Source organism: Oncorhynchus kisutch, linkage group LG25, assembly GCF_002021735.2.
Source record: "Oncorhynchus kisutch isolate 150728-3 linkage group LG25, Okis_V2, whole genome shotgun sequence".
Classification (NCBI taxonomy): Eukaryota; Metazoa; Chordata; class Actinopteri; order Salmoniformes; family Salmonidae; genus Oncorhynchus; species Oncorhynchus kisutch.
Window position 1 is genome coordinate 13,375,897 of NC_034198.2, and position 21,982 is coordinate 13,397,878.

The 21,982-nt window shown below is 42.1% G+C and overlaps 2 protein-coding genes across 6 annotated transcripts in view; both read right to left on the reverse strand.

The window, feature by feature from the left end:
• Window positions 1-17,958, reverse strand: part of LOC109870183 (serine-rich coiled-coil domain-containing protein 2) — a 100,443-nt gene extending 82,485 nt beyond the window's left edge. For 2 of the 4 annotated variants that reach the window (XM_020460578.2, XM_020460577.2), the window contains exon 1: window positions 17,397-17,957. The gene's annotated coding sequence lies outside the window, so the exon portion shown is untranslated. Of the gene's footprint in view, window positions 1-17,396 lie in introns of all 4 variants that reach the window. The other 2 variants (XM_020460579.2, XM_031804816.1) reach the window with 1 other exon arrangement.
• A 485-nt stretch (window positions 17,959-18,443) lies between these two features.
• LOC109870445 (zinc finger protein 501) lies at window positions 18,444-21,584 on the reverse strand. 2 transcript variants are annotated; one of them, XM_020460959.2, is made up of 6 exons: window positions 21,178-21,559; window positions 21,026-21,069; window positions 20,730-20,907; window positions 20,575-20,633; window positions 20,311-20,413; window positions 18,444-20,226 (listed from the first exon to the last, which is right to left on the reverse strand). In XM_020460959.2, the coding sequence occupies exons 3-6, from the start codon at window positions 20,887-20,889 to the stop codon at window positions 19,193-19,195; spliced, it is 1,356 nt and encodes a 451-aa protein (XP_020316548.1). In that variant the 5' UTR covers window positions 20,890-20,907; window positions 21,026-21,069; window positions 21,178-21,559; the 3' UTR covers window positions 18,444-19,192. The 2 variants fall into 2 exon arrangements, with proteins under 2 accessions (XP_020316548.1, XP_020316546.1); XM_020460957.2 differs by lacking the exon at window positions 21,026-21,069 and having other exon boundaries at window positions 21,178-21,584.
• Window positions 21,585-21,982: the final 398 nt, after the last annotated feature.

Below are 21,982 nucleotides of genomic sequence, written 5' to 3' on the forward strand. Positions count from 1 at the left end.
AATTGGGAATGGTGTGGATGCCCACCAACGCTTGCCCTCGAGTTCACTCCCATTTCAGAGACAGTCAAGCCATCATGTCTTAAGAGAGCAAGGTGTAGGCTACCTGCGGGCCAAACCAGAGGGAAATGAAGCCCACTAAGACTATTCATCTGTCCCTATCAGGAGGTAAACAATATTCTGATGGGAGATAGGCCTAGATATCGGATAGAAATAGTCTTGAAAAGTTTAAAGATGGATAGATAAGCACCGCATGGGCATAGAACAGTTGGCTCCCTTCAGCCCTATGACTCCCACTGGTCACATTGTCAGGTTGAGGGCAGCAGCAGCAGACACGCAGCCTGGCTGGAGACATGATTTTATCGACCAATGCCTTTTTATATGCCCAAGTGTCTGCTTTTCAGAGAGCATTTAAAAGCATGCTTTTCCAGACTGTCTTGACTCAACAGCGTTCTGTACACACAAACACACACTAGAGTCAACCAGAGACGTGAAACGAGTTCTCTTTTTAAAACCAGATCCTTTTACTTCAGGGTTCAAGGTTAGAATTGTTAAGACATTTTTTTTTTTTTTACTTTGCGCATCACTTTCAGAGTTCAATCAACATATCAGCGGATGTGGTTCGCTCACGAAAAACCCAATGTATTGAGTGGCTGTGATTGAACATCCGGTCTACTAGACATTTACAAAAATGAACTAAAGCCACAAAACAGAAATCTACCTAAATGAGCCTAATTATTGGCAACATAGAACTATATATGACCTACTACACTGTCTGGCCGCAATAAGCAATCCATCACAGAAGTCTTATCCTTAGCTCGTGCATGACTATTAGGCTAAGATCTATCTATAAGTGGCTCTCACCCCCAGGGCAAAGGGCCCTCTAGTCCAGAGGGAGAAGGTCACCCAGGGAGCACAAGCAGAGTTTAAAAAAAACATTTTTAAATGTAAAAAGTGTCACCGGGTTCACTTCAGCAGCACCCTTCTAGTCTGTAACTGAGGAGGACAGGAGAACACACACACAAACACCACTCCCTTAAACCACAAACCACGATGGCCACAATGACTCGACGCAAATGTACAGAGGATGGGCCCTGGTCAAAAAGGAGTGCAGAAAACAGGGAACAGGATGCCATCTGGGGCTTAACCCAGGTCTTTGTTCAATAAATAGATCAAAAAGACCTCTTCATCATCCTCTGCATTGTAACAGAGTCATTGTGTCTAACGTGAATGCCAGGTTATTTTAGGGAACCTTTCTTTCTGGGACTGTGTGACAATGTGGGATTGTGAAGTGCCTCTGATGATCAGGGCTCCCGAGTGGAGCATCGGTCTAAGGAACTCCAATCTCAGTGATTGAGGCGTCACTACAGACCCTGGCTCGATTCGAGGCTGTATCACAACCGGCTGTGATTGGGAGTCCCATAGGGTGGGTTAGGCCGTCATTGTAAATAAGAATTTGTTCTCGATTGACTTGCCTCGTTAAGTTATATATATATATATTATTTTTTTTTTTTAATCGGGCAAGCTAAAATACCCAGCAAACTAACCCCTGCCTTGAGCGCGTGCACACACGCGTCGTGCATGCCCTGCCCACTTAGTTTGAAGGATGCAAAATACACTTGTCACATAAATCGCACCTTTAATTTTTGCTTTAATTTTACTCCTGTGACTCTTCCATACTCTTGCTTGTGCGTGACGGTTTTTCTATGAACGTTACAGCCGCGGAAATGTTTGTAATGACCTGTCAAACACACCCAGTAACCGCTGAAATGGGCTCAATGGAATACAAATGGAAGCTGCTATAGACCACCAAGTGCTAACAGTAAGTATCTGGATAACGTGTGAAATGCTTGATAATGAATGTGCTATCAGAGAGGTATATTTTCTGGGTGATTTAAAATATTGACTGGCTTTCATCAAGCTGCCCACTCAAGAAAAAACTTCAAACTGTAACCAGTGCCTTCAACCTGGTTCAGGTTGTCAGTCAACCTACCAGGGTAGTTACAAACAGCACAGGAATGAAAATCACCAACTAAAAAGGCTCAAGCCACAGACAGAGCTAGGTCTAACAGAGGAAGATCGTCATATGAGAATGATAAGACACCCAGCTGCTATCCAGACGAGGAAGAGCCTGATAACGACGTTAGGAAAGACTGACTCTAACCACTCTCAGTAAACAAAAAGGGGCCATAGCAGCTCTACATCCTGGATGACGTACCACGGATCCACACAGGCCCGCTAGATGTACCGTTGTCCCACTAGAACTCCATATGGCTTCGGACTTCAGTGCGACTACTGCCGAAGCTGTGACTTTTGAGAAATCGTCTTTATCCGTCATTCAATAAGAGCAGGAAACACGGATAGGGTTCCACTTGCTGCATCAGCTCATTAGTCTGCTTTCAGTGGAAATGAGGCTATAATATGAATCTTTCCCCTCTGAATTCTCAAGACTGTCGTCTTGTCGATTACAAACGTGAACACTGGTTTGGCGAGTTAGAGAAGCATTACCTCGCCTGTCCTTTTTCCTTCAGAAATAGAAACGTGACTGTGTGGCAAACTCTGGGAAAACAAGTCTGACTGACCACCTCAGTTCAGAGATGTTGGTTTGACTTTAAAAAAGGTTATGAATGATGGATGTCTTGTCCCAGTCAGACTCCCCAGTTGGCCAGACTGTCTGGGAGAATGGGCTCCCAGCATGAGGCGGAGGAAAACAGGTGCTTTAATATTTGATGATGGAGCTCGTCTGTCGGGCTGGGCCCCGCCTAGGCTGAGCAGAATTGGCCAGGGAGAGGTGTCTGACTAGTCGGGCTGACAGGATCATAAGCAGTGGGTTGTAAGGATCTAAAGCCAGGCTACCGATGGCCCTGCCCTGATGTATTAGGGGTCGACAGACGTAGCCTAGGCCTGCGTGCACGTCGTGTCCATCCAAGCAGACACCGATATGAATCTGTAACGTTGGTTAGCCGATTAAAAACACAGCGGAGGCAAGTCCTTCTCAGCGTTCTGTATACCCCTCCTCGTCACCACCCTACATCCTTTGAGGAAGAGAATTCATCATGCTCTAATTCACGGCAGTGACGTAAATGTAACAGAAGTCCCCTCCCTTAGGAGGAATTGAACCGTGTACAATTTGTATAATCTTTTTTTTTGGAAAGGATGGGGTTAATGATGACAATATGGTCTATAAATTGATGCTCGACTTGATCTTTGAACTGATATGGTACGGTCATGGTGTAAAGAAGGCCTTTTCCAAGCCATTTGATTAGATGATGTTGACCGTACAGCTAAACAATGAAAGTAAGCAAGGCCTTTTACAGTAAACGGAACTTGAGTCCAGGCCACCGCTGAGGCAAGCACAGATGGTTGTGTGGCTGGTCTGAGGAGCAGATGGTAAGAACCCCAGGCTGTGTCCGGCCAGCCGGCAAACAAGTGACCAGTGAGCCAGGTTCTGAGGTCAGTGGTGTGTATCTTTCACCTCTAATAGGGCTGGGGGGAGTCTGAATCCATACTAGAGCTAGCAGCTCTAGATGGCAGAATGATGCTACTACCTTTGAGGTTGACAAAGCAAAATGAATCAATATAATCAACAGTAAATATAACAAGCACAGAATGAAATTACATCCTCATCTATTGATCAATAGCATAACACAGCAAACAGAAATTAAGTTATTGATCCACTCATTGACCTGCTCATGATGCCTGCTGTTCCTAGTTTCTCATGGCCAATTGGCCAAAGCCATTAAGTAGTAGAAGAGTCCAGTTGTGCGCACCATGAATTAAACATTCGACAACTGGAGTGGGATACAGCTAAGCCCTTGTTGCATAACATTGTTTGTTTATTGTGTCTGAGAGAAGGAAAATGGTCATTGTCCCAAGAAAACGTTTCTTTGAGTCTGAAGTCACAGCACAATGAAGACGCAACCAGGCTACTGTTGGTCGCCTACACAGTTTAGCACCAGTAAAAATGCCAAGGGGGATGAATACTTTCACAAGCCACTGTAATTGTCACTTAGGACCTGTACAGAGAGCCCCGATCCAGACAGACTGAATGCTCTTTCTTGTTAGACACATCATGAACCCACACACACACACACAGATGCACGCATGTCACATGCACAAACAGCCACCCACTAATTCCAATCTAATGAGATCATTCATCGCTTCCATTGGAACAGAACCACAAGTAACAGGACACTAAGCATCTAAAATGAACTACAAATATCATTTAATTTTTTTTTGTTTAAATAATAATACAAAATAAATGAAAATTAAATAGATATATTTTTTATTATTATTTTTCTTTAACGGTAGGAGTCTATAGCCATTGATCTCCAAATGGCACTCATATTCCTTTACTACCCACAGCTTCTCTGTAGGCACAGCTGGACAAAGTCCCTCGTGTTGGGGTTGTGTTCACTCGGCTCGGCACTCTAGCTTTAGCGCATGAACTTCCCTTCACTGGACACAGACAAAGGAGGCCATTCTCTCAGCCACCACTCAAGGGCTCTCACTAGAGTTCCACAACAGCGATATGCCTAACGTTTGCTGCTAGACATATGCCGCTGCACTTTTCCAAGAATGGTGTGCCAAACTAAGAATGTGTTAGGTGGTAGCCTACTCGTGTGTTCAAAACGTGTGTTCTTGTTGAGAGATTCATTTAGATCGGCCTGCCTGTGAAACAATGCCACAACGTATACAAATAGACAATGAATTCATTCTGTGGCGATGACTAACATGTATAGAACAATGAATAATTTCTCGAAGAAAGGGATTTATTTCAGTTGGGTCTACTGTATGCATTCCAGTGCCTCAGACAGGTGTCAATAATGTGGGAGAAACGAGAAAGGCGATACGCTGAATTACGGAGGCATTGTAATAAATGGGCGGGCCCGCCTAAGTGTTTTTTCTGGTCGTCTATGTCCAAACAGTGTAAACAAATATTATAATTTTCCGAATAGAAGAACGCTTTAAATGTAAACTTAAAACGATTAAAACCACATAAAGTATGAAGAAAAAAATAATGGACCTATAAAACATTTTATAATATATTTTGAGAACTAACCATCACCAAAATAAAAGCTTGACAGTTCAAAAACAAGTTAGGACTATTAATTTTGTTTATTATGTTTGAGAAAAAGAATAAAGCATTATCCATGGCATTTAAACTGCAACATGTCCTCTCAGCTACATGGCAAAGTGTATAATTGCAGGAAATAACCTTTAAAACTGCAAAACGAAATCTGTGTGGAACTGCAAGAACGTAGCTTTGAAATGCTAAAACATCTCTACAGGGCCAAGATAGGTGGTTGGCGGGGCATTTCAGCGGCACCTAAGACCCTTTTTTATCCATTAAAAACCCTGCCAGGGCCCAACCAGGGTTAAGCCAAGGACAGCAAGTTACCATGGAATATCACTACTAGCATCATCCCAGCCCCAACTCACACTTAGCTTCCACCATCTTCCGTACTCTTTCACAGCACCATACTAACTAGTAGACACTACCCACAAAACCCATGCCCTCACTGAATAGCGGTACAGCTGCCCGTGCCGTAAACAAACGCATGACAATGCACTCATCCAGTGTTCACACAATACACAAGGCTCTAGAGCACCAGCTGGGACAACAGACAGAGAACAACTAAAAAGACACAGTCAAAAGAGTTTGAGAGAGCTCAGGTACAAGTTCATGAACCCTTAACATAGAAACACCAGCTTAAAAGATGACTTCATCTCTGACTCTACTAAATAATGATAGAACAAGGTGTCTCATAATATGCGTGTGAGCATTCCCATTATCCCTCCTATTTTATCAGATTGTGATTCAACTTATGAGGTTCACACCTCAGATAAACACACAGGTGCAACAAAGTCATGAATGGACCCTGATCTGTGAGTGTTGTGAAAAACAAGGCAATACATACTCTTCCCATGCCCCAGGCTACTGATGATAACATTGCCCTAAATGTCTTACAGTGCATTCGGAAAGTATTCAGATTCCTTGACTTTTTCCACATTGTTACGTTACAGCCTTATTCTAAAATTGATACATTTATTTTTTTCTTCAATCTACACAGAATTCCCCATAATGACAAAACAAAACCAGGTTTTTAGAAAGTTGGGCAAATGTATTAAAAAAAACAGAAATAACTTATTTACTTAAGTATTCAGACACTTCGCTATGTGACTAAAAATGAAGCTCAGGTTCATCCTGTTTCCATTGATCATCCTTGAGATGTTTCTCCAACTTGGTTGGATTCCACCTGTTGTAAGTTCAATTGATTGGACATGATTTGAAAAAAGGCACACACTTGTCTATATAAGGTCTAACAGTTGAAAGTGTATGTTAGAGCAAAAACCAAGCCACAAGGTTGAAGGAATTGTCCGTAGAGCCGAGACAGGATTGTGTTGAGGCACAGATATGGGGAAGGGTACCAAAAACATTATACAGCATTGAAAGTCCCCAAGAACTCAGTGGCCTCCCAGCCAAACTGAGCAATCGATGGAATTGAAAACCCGATGGCCTCTCTGACAGAGCTCCACAGTCGCTCTGTGGAGATGGGAGTTAACTAAAGGTTTTATACAAAAGATTTACAAAATGATTGAGAACCTTCTAGAAGAACAACCATCTCTACAGCTCTCCACCAACTAGGCCTTTATGGTAGCCACTCCCTAGTAAAAGGCACATGACTCCGCTTGGAGCTTGCCAAAAGACACCTAAAGGACTCTCAAACCATGAAAAACAAGAATCTCTGGTCTGATGAAACCAAGATTGAACTCTTTGGCCTGAATGTCAAGCGTCACATCTGGAGGAAACCTGGTACCATCCCTACTGTGAAGCATGGTGGTGGCAGCATCATGCTGTGGGGATGTTTTTCAGTTGCAGGGACTGGGAGACTAGTCGGGAATCAGGATAAGACAAAGATGAACTGTGCAAAGTACAGAGATATCCTTGATAACCTGCTCCTGAGCGCTCAGGACTTTAGACTGGGGTGAAGTTTCACCTTCCAACAGGACAACGACCCTAAGCACACAGCCAAGACAAGGCAGGAGCGGCTTCAGGACAGGTCTCTGAATGTCCTTGAGTAGCCCAGCCAGAGCCCGGACTTGAACCAGATCCAACATCTCTGGAGAGACCTGAGAATATCTGTGCAGCGACGCAGCCCATCCAACCTGGCAGTGCTTGAGAGGATCTGCAGAGACGAATGGGAGAAATTCCCCAAACGCAGGTGTGCCAAGCTTCTAGCGTCATACCCAAGAAGACTTGAGGCTGTACTGTAATCGCTGCCAAAGGTTCTTCAACAAGGTAATGAGTAAAGGGTCTGAAAACTTATGTAAATGTGATTTTTTTTTTTTGCAAACATTTCTAAAAACCTGTTTTTGCTTTTAATCCATTTTAGAATAATACCAAGGTTACAAAACGTGGAAGAAGTCACTCCGCCATTTCCTGGTTGCAAAAATTCTAATAGTTCACCTAATTTCAGTTTGTGACAAAACAATCTAGAGTACAGAATCATTGTATCATCTAAACCGCTGAGAAATATATTTTCCATAACCAAAAATATTGTATTTTCAGCTGGTGTACAAAACTGAAAGTAAAATCCTCAAAAGATGAAACTTAAGGAGAGCATAGAAATACTGCATAGAACAGATCTACCGCTTCACAGATTTGCTTTCAATGAGAATGAAAGACCTATAACACATTTCTGTGAATTTGGTAAGGTGCCCAAAAAGTTACATATGGCAGCTTAAAAAAATAATAGCAAACAAGTCAATGGCCAAACTGCTGAGGGGGCATTTATTTTAAGATGCATTTCCTCAATTTCCTCTGATCACAGCTGGGTAGGTAATATGCCAGGCTGTGTTTCTCAGAGAGACAGCCCTCCCTAGCTACAGGAGGCCATGCAGAGTTGGCAGCACACAGAGACTGCCAAACCCCAGCAAGAACAGACGCCCAGGCCATTAATTATTTATGGATATCAGATAGGCTAGGCTGGTCCACAGGGAAGAGCCTGGAGGAGAGAAGAGACAGAATGGGCAGTGCCAGGCCAGGGGGCAGGGAGAGAAGGCCTGCCCTTTGTGTTCTTCTTTCCCTGCTCCAGGACCTCATGCTGCCATTCTTTAACCAAAATATCAAACAAAACCAGAGGACAAATTTGAATGCTATTTTCAAGAGGATTAGCCTAACCTGCTCTCCAAGTAGAGCTGCTGGAGAAGAGCTGAGAGCATTTAAGCTCATGTACTAATCCAGCTTCAATGATTCTGGGCAAGATATACAGTGGATGTCCAGTTGTTCATCAGGCTCGTGTCCACTCTCTCAACTCTGGTGGGGCATTTTAAAGCAGAATCAGCACTGGCTAATTGTTAATCTTGTTAATGAGCACTGGGGGAGCTTTAATCCCTTCCTCTGAGTGATTAAGAGAGACACCAGAGAGCGCAGAGTTCAGGAGCTTATGCAAGAGGGTGCAACACTATAGAATTTTCACATTGAAACAGCCTATATATCATGTTCAACAGACATTCTTCTTTGTCCTGGAGAATAAGCATTCATGTGAGCTCTAGCCCTAATACCTTAGCATTAGGGCTGACCCCATTTAGTCCACTGGTTGATTGTTTGGTCGGTAGGCTCTTGGTCAACCAAGATTTTTTTTGTTGAGCAGTGGCAAATATATTTTTAAATTGTCATGAGGCACCTGCCTGATTCACGCCTGTCTCAGTGGATCCATTAAAGGAGGCCACGGTGATGGCACACCAGTAGTATATTTACCGTTAATTCCCATCATTTCTAAATCTACAATGTTTGTTTGGTTACGGTCATTTCTGTTAATGCAATCAATATATTAATATCACAGTTTTACCGTTGAAATTGTAGGAGTGGACACTCGTGAGGCTACACTCGTGAGGCTACACTCGTGAGTATTACATTTGTCAATTTATTCATCGTCTTGTGCTCAAGTCAAGCTTGAGTAACGACACGCACCTCATTACGCATAGAAGTAGGCCTAGGCTACCAGGCCTGCACGAAATGTACTGTAGGCCTAGAAAATGTTTCCATTTGGAGATCTGATACCATTTCTGATGGTCTTAACTCACCATCACTATAGCTTCTAAAACTACATGTTTTCAACAGTCGGTTTTCACATACATACAAGACGCATGTCTAAATGGCCTGGCTCCCCCTCCACTCAGTATTTTTGTTAAACAGAAAACCCAAACATATGGCAGCAGATCCACAAGGTCTACCATGAGAGGTGACTGTACCTTAAGGAAAAGCACATTTAGTAAATCCGTTTTCTCTGTGAGAGCTTCCCATGTATGGAATACACTGCCATCAGACACACAACTGCACCACATATCACACTTTCACAAAATGCTTGAAGACATGGCTAAAGGTCAATCAGATTTGTGAACATGGTCCCTAGCTGTGTATTGCCGCTTTCCATGTTATCTGTAGCTTGTGAGGTGTGGAAACACTTTGTTGCTTTTATGAATTTTGTCTTGCTGCTTTTTGTTCTATGTTGCTATGTCTGTATGCTACGTCATGCTTGTCCTATGTTGCTATTGTCTATATTGTAATTGTTTTTAATAACCTGCCCAGGGACTGTGGTTGAAAATTAGCCAGCTGGCTAAAACCGGCACTTTTACTGAAACGTTGATTAATGTGCACTGTCCCTGTAAAAAATAAAATGAACTCTACTCAATACACTGACAATTACAATAGTTCCTCAATGTAGCCTATTTGGAGAAAAATAAAAAATAAATATCGGTGGGAATGTCATGCTCTGATCCGGTGGAAACATAACATAGGACGACCTGATTACTTCTTATCCCTTGCACAAACAGCCTACAGCTGTGTCTGTCTGTCCAGAGTTCACTGGCACAGGAAACAGAGGGTCCATAATATTTTATAGAATGTTGCAAGTTAGCTAGCACCAGCTTCAGGACAGACCAAGTTAATACAATGTTTCAAGTTCCTTGAAGACAGGCCATGCGTAGCCAATGTGATTTCTAAGATATATATATACAGTTGAAGTCAGAACATATACCTTCGCCAAATACATTTAAACTCAGTTTTTCACAATTCCTGACATTTAATCCTAGTAAAAATTCCCTGTCTTAGGTCAATTAGGATCACCACTATTTTAAGAATGTGAAAGGTCAGAATAATAGACGAGAGAATGATTTATTTCAGCTTTTATTTCTTTCACCACATTCCCAGTGGGTCAGAAGTTTACATACACTCAATTAGTATTTGATAACATTGCCTTTAAATTGTTTAACTTGGGTCAAACATTTCGCGTAGCCTTCCACAAGCTTACCACAATAAGTTGGGTGGATTTTGGCCCATTCCTCCTGACAGAGCTGGTGTAACTGAGTCAGGTTTGTAGGCCTCCTTGCTCGCACACACTTTTTCCAGTTTGCCCACAAATTTTCTATAGGATTGAGGTCAGGGCTTTGTGATGGCCACTCCAATACCTTGCCTTTGTTGTCCTTAAGCCATTTTGCCACAACTTTGGAAGTATGCTTGGGGTCATTGTCCATTTGGAAAACCCATTTGAAACAAAGCTTTAACTTCCTGACTGATGTCTTGAGATGTTGCTTCAATATATCCACATAGTTTCCCACCTCATAATGCCATCTATTTTGTGAAGTGCACCAGTCCCTCCTGCAGCCCCACAAAATGTTGCTGTCACCCCCGTGCTTCACGGTTGGGATGGTGTTCCTCGGCTTGCAAGCCTGCCCCTTTTTCCTCCAAAGACAACGATGGTCATTATGGCCAAACAGTTCTATTTTTGTTTCATCAGACCAGAGGACATTTCTCCAAAAAGTACAATCTTTGTCCCCATGTGCAGTTGCAAACCATAGTCTGGCTTTTTTTTTATGGCTGTTTTGGAGCAGTGGCTTCTTCCTTGCTGAGTGGCCTTTCAGGTTATGTTGATATAGGACTCGTTTTACTGTGGATATAGATACTTTTGTACTTTTTTCCTCCAGCATCTTCACAAGGTCCTTTGCTGTTTTTCTGGGATTGATTTGCACTTTTCGCATCTCTAAGAGACAGAACACGTCTCCTTCCTGAGTGGTATGACGGCTGCGTGGTCCCATGGTGTTTATACTTGCATACTATTGTTTGTACAGATGAACGTGGTACCTTCAGGCATTTGGAAATTGGATGAACCAGACTTGCGGAGGTCTATCATTTTTTTTCTGAGGTCTTGATTTCTTTTGATTTTCCCATGATGTCAAGCAAAGAGGCACTGAGTTTGAAGGTAGGCCTTGAAAAACATCCACAGGTACACCTCCAATTGACTCAAATTATGTAAATTAGCCTATCAGATGCTTCTAAAGCCATGACATCATTTTCTGGAATTTTCCAAGCTGTTTAAAAGGCACAATCAACTTAGTGTATGTAAACCTCTGACCCACTGGAATTGTGATAGTGAATTTTAAGTTAAATAATCTGTCTGTAAACAATTGTTGGAAAAATGACTTGTGTCATGCACACAGTAGATGTCCTAACCGACTTGCCAAAACTATAGTTTGTTAACAAGAAATTTGTGGAGTGGTTGAAAAACGAGTTTTAATGACTCCAACCTAAATGTATGTAAACTTCCGACTTCAACTGTAGATATCTATATATATGATTTTTTTAAATCAGGACATTTTCTACCTGCAGGCTGCAATGTTTTAATTTGTTGGCTTTATGTATGTAGGCTATTTTTACATAGTTGGCAATGACAATAGTAGTTATTTTTAGATATAATTTTGATTAACCACATGAGATTGACTGAGATATGAAGACTTTATTATAAATTAAATGAAACTTCCACGAAAATGTGCACATGAAAATCACAACTGGCTTGCAGATCAGTCGAAATGGAACGATAACTTGTCACTCCAAATGGAGAAGGTTGCCGACCGCTGGTGTGGACTATTCCCGGCAACTTCAGGAGCTTAACGGCAGAATCTGCGAAGGCCAGCAGGCAACGGGAGGAGGGAACCAATTTTTTTCTTCTGGTTAGACAATATTGATCTGGCTCCCTCTTTTTACGTCATGTATAAAAAAGCATCAGACATGCTCAAAGGCCTTACATACGGTTCATTTTATTCAAACATAGCGTGTCTATACATGGGAAAAAAAAGTTGAACATTTACACCAATGGATTGGTTGATTAGACTACACATTTTAAGTCTACAGCGTTCGGAGAGTTTCACCATTCTTAACATGTTACACCCTTCTCAACACAGCCCAGATATCCCAACATAGATACACCTCAACCTCAGAGGAAAGAAAACACCATGGCTAAACTATTTAACAGCTAGGACGGTAGTATAGCCGACTGTAAAGGGCGACTGTAAATCACGCACAAACAAATGACACGCATACATGTCAGAAACACTGACTAACATTGTAATAACCTAACATCAAGAGAACACCAACGAGTCAACATACCTAAACTTGACTGACAAATATCCAACAACTTAGGATACAGTAGCCTAACTAGGACAGGCTTGAGGGCTAATGGTTCTCTGCGTCAGTGCATGCAGATATCCCTCATCTGTATTCTGTGCTCTGGCATGCAAGTCTACCGGGAGACTCACATTACCCCCAGGCTGCGTGGCTCCACTGGGGCTCACTGACCTCCATAACGCCATGCAAGTCCTTCCATCTCCCTCTGTAATGGTTGAATTTATCATGAGAGTGAGAATGTTCCTCTGGGAATCAAGGCTCTTCATGTCTTTTTAACCATTATGGAGCCAAATCCATACATGAAATCCAACATTGTGTTTCGCTGCATAGACCTTGACACAGTGTGCAGTGTGGCTGTCCTCTTATGACCACCACACAGACAATTAAATCCAACCGGTCAGAGACTGTGGGGGATTTTACAATGACAAGACCACAACAATCACACTACCATCAGTCAGTGTTTTACAAGTTGCAGTTAGACTCACTTCCTATGCAAGGCATGCTGGTTTAGAGAGGAATGTGGAGGTAAAACAAGGGATTCTTTACCTCTGGGCCAATGTGGCTGGAGCCTTTAAGCCAATGACTGTATAGATGAATGGACAAAGCCATCACATGACACCATTCCTTCCTATGCCAAGATTCAATAACGCATTGACGGCAAATTAAGTCGGTTAAGATGTCGTTTCATGGAGACGTAACATGTGCAGTTTGAGCTACTCCAGGAAGTGACGTTGCAGGCTAGCTCAGCGCTCTCATCAGCAAGGGACCATTTGTGCACGATGCTGATTGCTCATTTACATTTTTGACATGTGTTATTACATGTTATTACATGCTTACAGCAGATTCCGACCTTACCGTTACGCTTGTTTACTCTGAGTTTCAATGGGGTCGGAACGCAGTCATGTTTAGATTAAGATAACACAAAATTTTTACCTTAAAGCAAGGATGGGATGTGCCACTGTACTCCAAATTCGACCGACAGAACAAGTCAAAAGTGTGGACACCTACTCATTCAAGGGTTTTTCTTTATTTTAACTATTTTTTACATTGTAGAATAAAGACTAAAGACTGAAACTATGAAATAACATATGGAATCATGTAGTAACCAAAAAAAGTGTTTCATATGAGATTCTTCAATAGCCACCCTTTGCCTTGATGACAGCTTTGCCTTCTTTCAACCAGCTTCATGAGGTAGTTACCTGGAATGCATTTCAATTAACAGGTGTGCCTTGTTAAGTTAATTTGTGAAATGTATTTTCTTCTTAATGTGTTTTTGCAAGTCAGTTGTTTTGTGACAAGGTAGGGGTGTTAAACAGAAGATGGCCCTATTTGGTAAAAGACCAAGTCCATACTATAGCAAGAACAGCTCAAATAAGCAAAGAGAAACAACAGTCCATTACTTTAATGACATGAAGGTCAGCCAATCTGGAACATTTAAAATGACTTTGAATGTTTCTTCAAGTGCAGTCGCAAAACCATCAGGCGCTATGAAACTGGCTCTCATGAGGTCCGCCACAGGAAAGGAAGCCCCAGAGTTACCTCTGCTGCAGAGGATAAGTTCAGTAGAGTTAACTGCACCTCAGATTGCAGTCCAAATAAATGCTTCAGAGTTCAAGTAACAGACACATCTCAACATCAACTGTTCAGAGGAGACTGCGTGAATCAGGCCTTCAAGGTCGAATTACTGCAAAGAAACCACTACTAAAAGACGCCAATAAGAAGAAGACACTTGATTGAGCCAAGAAAGACAAGCAATGGACATTAGACCAGTGGAAATCTGTCCTTTGGTCTGATGAGTCAAAATGTGCGATTTTTGGTTCCCACCGCCGTGTCTTTGTGAGATGCAGAGTAGGTGAACAGATGATCTCTGCATGTGTGGTTCCCAACGTGAAGCATGGAAGTGGTGTGATGGTGCTTTGCTGGTGACACGGTCAGTGATTTATTTTGAATTCAAGGCACACTTAACCAGCACAGCATTCTGCAGCGATACGCCATCCCATCTGGTTTACGCTTAGTGGGACTATCATTTGTTTTTCCAACAGGACAATGACCCAACACACCTCCAGTCTGTGTAAGGGCTATTTAACCAAGAAGGAGAGTGATTGAGTGTTGCATCAGACGACCTGGCCTCCACAATCCCCCGACCTCAACCCAATTGAGATGGTTTGGGATGAGTTGGACAGCAGAGTGAAGGAAAAGCAGCCAACAAGTGCTCAGCATATGTGGGAACTCATTCAAGACTGTTGGAAAGGCATTCCTCATGAAGCTGGTTGAGAGAATGCCAAGAGTGTGCAAAGCTTTCATCAAGGCAAAATGTGGCTACTTTGAAAAATCTCAAATGTGAAACACTTCTTTGGTTACAACATGATTCCATATGTTATTTCATAGTTTTGATGTCTTCACTATTCTACAGTATAGAAAATAGTCTAAATAATGAAAAACCCTTGAAAGAGTGTGTCCTAACTTTTGACTGGTAATGTATATCCAAACTGATACATCATGAATTGCTGCTAGTTTTTTTTTTAGCAATCGTTCTATCTATTCTGTGTAACAGTTGGTATAAATGGGAGAATTCGGTGTACAACGCAATTTCTCATCCCTGGATTGAGGTACGTTTTCCGACCCATATCTCATGCTGGCTCCGTAGGGTCTTAACCATGATGACGTTCCGACCCCAGTGCAGCTCAGTATAAACTAGCCCTTGATAATGACTCTCAGTTCCATTACATGACACATAAGTGTCATTGGATGAAGGCATCTTCTGTACAGGGTATTTTGTTAAACGCCCCCAACGCTTGGTCTGAACATTAACACGCCGCATCACTTGCGGTACGGTTTTGGAAGCATAAGGACCTTCTCTTTCATATCAGCAAGAAATAATTTTCAAAAAACAAATATGGTTAAATTGATACACACCTTTACAGGGTTAGTGTTCCCACCCGGCCATATTTCCATGTTACAGCACTTGTTCACGGAAAACAGACGGAAGACAGTCAGAAATAGTGTGCAACTGCAGCCTGCAATTTGGAGCATTCTTGCAAGTGGGTATTCCTGCATCTGCAGGAACGCCCCCCCTCGAGCATCCCATTGGTTCCTTCATGAACACCCCTCCTCGAGTATCCAATTGGTTCGTTCATGAACACCCCACCCCCTGAGAAAATGTTCATGCTTGTGCGACACTTTTATACATGTCAAAAGGGAAATAAAAGTTAAGAGTTTTCCCACCGGTAGACAGTGTCCTTTGTTCCAGCCTGCCGAACACTTGCCTTCACCTTCATAACCAAAACTGCAGAAAAACAACAGCGCCGACAGTACAGCGGGATGAAGCTACACTGTGTGATAGCTAGCTATCACATGGAGTCACCTCTGCCTCCCGCCTGCTGTGTACTGGAGAAAAATATGCCTGACAGGCAGGGGCAAAGGACACTGCCTACCGCTAGCTACTTCGGTACACAGCAGGTCCGTACAATTTTCCTTATTTTAGAGCCCCAAAAACATAATAATTCCAGATCAACTGTAATGTCAATACCATTGTAAAGCACAATTTCTCCCCTTTCCAACAGAATCAATTACATGACCTAAACGCTGCCCGTTTCTGCATAATTCAAGCAGGCAATGAGCCCCGTCGGGTCTTTTTAAAAATGGCGGGTGGGGAAGCCAAACTAATGAGTGATAGTGAGAAGGAGAGATGTTGTGTGGGAAAATTGCTTTTTTTCCACTCGATCTGTCCAACTTATTACCTTATTGCCTCTAAAATGTAAATAAAACACTATAAAGAGTTTATATAATGTGTCATTACATACCTATTTGAAGGTTTGTGTCGAAATTGAATCGGGTTTTTAGGGCGGTGCTAAAGTGAACTTAGAAGTAAACAGCGGCTTTGAGAATGATGCTCGCATACAATGATGACGGAAAAAATGACTAGGTATCCCCCCCTTACCCCCGTCACTGTCTATTACTTGTTTTTAAAGGATGAGAGAAGTGCTACACCTGGTGGAGAGACTGTAAGATAGAAATAGTTGCTTTATGCGTGCTGTACGTTACGACATGACACGTCAAGATGTAACGGAGGGTCCGTTTTTTCAACTTTCCTCCAATACTATAGAGCCATTACCATGTCGATCAACGCTTAAATAGAAACCTAGTTCACACCCCCGATTTTGATGTCAACACAGTCGCTACAGTCCCATTAGTTTTCTTTGTAGCCTCGTTTGAATGTTGCGATTGCGCACATTTGTACGGAATGGGGTGACCGTCATTAACAGAACTGTGGAAAAACAGTGCCCAACAGGAGGGGGCGAAGGACACTCTACCGGTGTGTACTAGCTATAGCTAGCTACCGTTGTCCGCTCCGCCTCTTCCTCCTGTGGGGTTTATCGCCAGTTGTCATCGAACGTTATAGTGCATTACCGCCATCTACTGTACTGGAGTCAGCTTTTAAAAAAGGACCAATAGAAGAAAAGATGCAGGAACACCCCAAATGACAGGCTGCAGTTGCACCCTTCTCTTTGCTAATTAGCCATCTGCGTCGCTTTACACCTATGTGTAAATGGAAGATGGACGCCACAAAGTGTAGTCACTGAAATATACTTCTGGCTGCAACGGTTAATTAAAAAATTGCAGTTATGAAATTATTTTTTTATATTAAAGTAGAGGGATTTGTTTCTAGAACCGTACCGCAATTGAGAATCGATTCACGTTCAGATTGACCGTTTTGGCTTTCGGAACAACGTTAGACTATTATTGGGCTACGTGTAAACAAGCGTAACGGTGAGGGTCTGAATCTGCTGGCTAATGACTCAGAGTACTGTAAATTAGGCACTGCTGTAACTCAGCTGCTGGATCAGGCCTGAGAAGGGATAGTTAATGTCATAACAAGACAGGACTTCCACTGAACAACTGACACACACAGGTGACTCAAACTCGTACTTACCTATTGAAACAGACGACGCATCAGCTTGCGCTACAGCAAATTCATGAATTGAAAAGTGAAGAGGCAAGATGATTGAATATGAAGTGCTGGTCCAATTGCTAACGCTGGCTAGTAAGTTAGCTAACTAGCAAGTTCAAGGCAGTAGTCTGGCTAGCTCGCTAAATTATTAATGTTCAGTTAAATAGCCTTACACTGCTTGCTGAACGAAGCCCATCCATTAAATATGAAAACTTACGTTCATATTATATATGACTGAGAAAGTCAAATCCACATTTGCTAGCTAACTAACGTTAGAGTGCTTTCTCTGAAGCAGGCGTTTTTTTTTAATGGTCCACCAATTCATCCAGATTTTCTCGTCGCCTCCCTCCTGGTGTTCATTTCCATGTCGTGTTAAATAAATATTGTATGGAAAAACGTTTGTTTCCGCTTGTTTAGTAGCTAGCTAGCTGAAGGGCTCCTTGTGGCGTTCAGTGTTGCTAAGCTCGGCGCTGTCAAGACTGTGCACTCGGTCGCTCACTCGAATCTCTGAATCATCCACACGCTCACCGCTTCAAGCACAGCTGACCCCGACGTCAGAAATATAAACATACCCTCCCCTTAACCCCAACATTTGAATTTTATGTCAACCTGAGAAACAGCACACTTTTCTTGCTAGCATTTCTGTGATACTGATGATTCACAGTGAAATAATTAACTTACCATTTATCAAATGTCATTGAATTAAATTATTTCTGCCAGACCACCAGGTGGCAATATATTTTTTCTTTTTATCAATAAAGGCTTTCTTTGAACAGATCAAGTTACCAGTTTTGCAACAGCAACACTAGATAGAGTTCTCACGTAATAGTAACAAAATAAATTAGACAAAATAAACAATGAGGCAAACTAAATCAGTCAAATGAATCACTAAAATAAGCCTCAAAGTGCTGCAACAGCAAATGTTAACCTTTCAATTGAGTTTAGCAGTGAATTGGGCAATAAAGCAACAAGGTAGCAAGGTTTCCATTTGGATCCATAACAAAGTTCACACAGAAGAAATGGCCAAAATGGAATCATTGCATGTCTTTAATGATTACATTCCCGTAATTTACTGTGATTTGTTTGAACGAATTTGTTCCATCCCACTAAATACAGCCATGTGTTGATTTGTCTCTTTTACATAAAGTATATAAAAACAAATGCTATAAAATAGAAAATGTGTGAATTCTTAACTCAAGTCTGTGGGAAACAAACCTTAAGAAACAAGTACATGTGGTAAGCAATAAATACAAATGGACCTGATGTTTTGGAAGTACAGACTAGCCAGCCAAGCAATTCTGTTAGAACAAGACAATCTACAGATGTTTTTGTATCCAAACACCAGTTTCAGTTTTATTGGCTTTATACAAATGATATCAATACATATCAGGCTGCAAAATGTTAACTATACTTTTAGTTATGCTAAATAAAATGTCTTACATATTTACAAAAATGGCATTATTATATACAGTACACACTAACATGAAAACATTATTTAACTTAAATATATTTTTTCTGCTTTTTCCTTTTCATAATTGCTTAAATGGGAGCAAAAACTAAAATACCTAGCCCCTGACAGCAAGTCCTATTCCATAATAAACTATACATTTTTGCTCAGGCTAAAAATCAAGTTGAAAGGGGATTCCATAGATTCGCCTGCCAGGCTTCAAGGCTCTTTCACCAGAGACATCTGGTGATTCAACAAACAGGCATAAAAACAGCAAAGCAAAGGACAACAAAAGCCTGTCAAAGATTGAAACCGTTTGCCCATCACAATGTTAGATTGAGGCATAAACACATTTGTGCATTTTAAGATTCCGTTTGTCTGAATACCTCTTCCCACATTTATCACAGATGTACTGTTTCCCTCCTGCATGGACATGCTTCTTGTGAGTTCGGAGATGACTGCCCTGACAGATTTCACAGCTGTACGGCTTCTCTCCTGTATGGATTCTCTGGTGCAACTTCAGACTGTTGGTGTTGTTAAATCTTTTCTCACAGAAGCTACACTCGAAAGGCTTCTCGCTAGAGTGGGTGCGTCCGTGAGAGATAAGACTACTCTGCTGACTGAAGGTCTTGCCGCATTCTGTGCAGCCAAATGGCCTCTCTCCAGTGTGGATGCGCTTGTGTATTTTCAGATTCACTGATTGACGGAATGTCTTGCCACACAAGTCACAGCTAAATGGCCTGACGCCTGTATGAATCCGCTGGTGGTTCTTCAGATTGACAGAATGACGGAAACTCTTGTCACACTGATTGCACTGGAAGGGCTTTTGTCCAGTGTGAATGAGTTGATGGGTCTTCAGTGTTACAGCGCGTGTGAAGCCTTTCCCACACAGCAAACAGGTGAAGATTTTCTCTCCCGTGTGAATTTGCTGGTGTCTAGACAGATTTTGAGCCAGGTTGAAGCTCTTGCCACACACGCTGCAGCTGTAAGGCTTTTCTCCAGTGTGTATTATCGAATGCGTCTTGAGGTGTGCCTGCTTGCCGAAACATTTCCCACAGACGCCACATATAAAAGGCTTCTCACCAGTGTGGGTGCGGATGTGATCATTACAACTCTGTTTGTGGGCAAAGGCTTTGTTGCAGAACATGCACACAAACGGTTTCTCGCCTGTGTGAAGTCGCTGGTGGGATTTGAGGTTACTCTGCGTGGAGAAACTTTTCCCGCACTCTGTGCAAATAAAGAGCTTCTTTTGGGCAAACAAAGACTCCAATAGGATGTCTGTGGGGTTCACTGGTGGGTCATCGCTAATCATACAATATTGGTTCTCTGAGGAAGAGTTTGCTGCAAAAGCATCATCAGCAGCTCCTGTAAGACAGATATAAAACATCTCATTTTAGGTGGCAGGAGATCATTTGATATAGGCCGTCCTAATACTGGCTTTATACTTACTCTCTGCAATGGCCCCCAGGTGTATTTGTCCATACTCGTCTTTGACAGAGACAGCCAAGACGAGGGGAGATTCTGGGGTGTCCACTTCCTCCACATCTGCAGACTACCGGCACAAACAGATTGATTAGGTGTGAACTTTAGGAACATAATTGGATCATGTTATTGAAATGGCACAGACTACAAACATTTCACATTTTGCCTATTGAAACCAGCAAAAGTGTTTGCAGAAACAATGACTCTTGAAGCAATCTGCAAAGTGCTTACCTGCATTGAAACAGTTTGCACCACAGTTTTACAAGTTCCACCATAAGAATGTTCCTCTGCTACACCAAAGAAAGGAGGCATTAGAAAGATAAATAGGTCATTCTTGTAGCTTGTAGTGCAACAGATAAAGCAATATAAACATCTATGCTACTTACCCATTCCCCCAACTGACAGAATATTCAAGATGCTTGCTTGTGGTTTAGCTTTTTTCCTTCCATGTTCTTTGAAGGTCTTGGATTCAAAGTCCATCAAAAACTTAGTATCATCCATAATTTTAATTATTTTACCCAATGCCTCACTGCCCAGTACCTCCATGAGTGTTGCGAAGTGTGTCTGTAAATGAAAAAAAAAAAACTTTTTTTTTTTTAAAGAGATGAGCAATGCTTATTTCAACAACAAAAAAATGAATATTGAGAGAGTGGCTCTTCTATTCATGTATGGTATCCGTCACCTGTATATGTTTATAAACATGGTAGGGCCAACAGGTCAGCTGATCTGTGAATGTGATATGGGCAAAACGCTAACGTTAATAGCGACCTCGGTTCAGTATCCTAACCAGCTGCTAGGCAGGGTCTTTCCTCTCTCGCACTCATGGTGACTTACCATCTTATTCTGACTCTCAGTCTGTAGTTTCGCAGATAATTTGTCATGCTCGCAATGTCCCTGGGTCCGTTCCAGGCTGAACACGAAGACAGAGCTGTCTTCTATAAGTTTACCCAGTTCGGCCACCGCCGCGTGAACAAGTGTATCCATGACGGAGGCCAGCTGGGTCTGCAGCGCGATTAAATTTGACATTGTTTGTTGGTATTTATCACGACTGTAGCTAATTGACAACGCTTTCAGATTTGCATTGATGAAAGATTGAGCTAGTAGCTACATCAATACTTTTGATGAATTAGGACTACACAGACTTCTTCACACGATCGCAACGTAAATAGTGTCTGTGCCCAGTCGGAAGTATTACGTGAAACTCCCAAATCGTAGTTCCGGTTTAGAAATGAAGTGGGTTTATTAAAGAGACAGTTACTTTATCTTTATGGGAAAAACTCTTCACGCCACTTCGATAACGAAGGGACTTTTCGTAGGTTAGGTGAGCATTTTCGCTAACCCCAACCTCAGTCTTCTAACCTGCTGCGTAGGTTCGCCTAACCTGCTACGAAAAAGCAGTCATATAAGTGGAGAAGTGAAAATAATATTTACACCAACTGGTTTTGACTTTGTGACTGTGAGAACAAATGACAAATCAGGGGCATTGAGAATATTTGATGAACAGGCCACAGAGTTTCTAAACCCAAAGTCGCAACATCGCAAGACTTCCGGGAACGCTTGCAAAACAGACCAACAGACCAGGCCAGGGTTTGGGGTTTGAGAAGTCAATGAGAGAACTGAAAGATTCTTCATTAGATGT

Coding starts and splice junctions, on each gene's coding strand:
- LOC109870445 (XM_020460957.2), bottom strand. CDS start 21,369: ATGTCAAATTTAATCGCGCTGCAGACCCAGCTGGCCTCCGTCATGGAT. Junction 20,414..20,574: donor TGCAAACTGTTTCAATGCAG/GTAAGCACTTTG, acceptor TTGTGCCGGTAG/TCTGCAGATGTGGAGGAAGT. Junction 20,227..20,310: donor CCTGGGGGCCATTGCAGAGA/GTAAGTATAAAG, acceptor TCTGTCTTACAG/GAGCTGCTGATGATGCTTTT.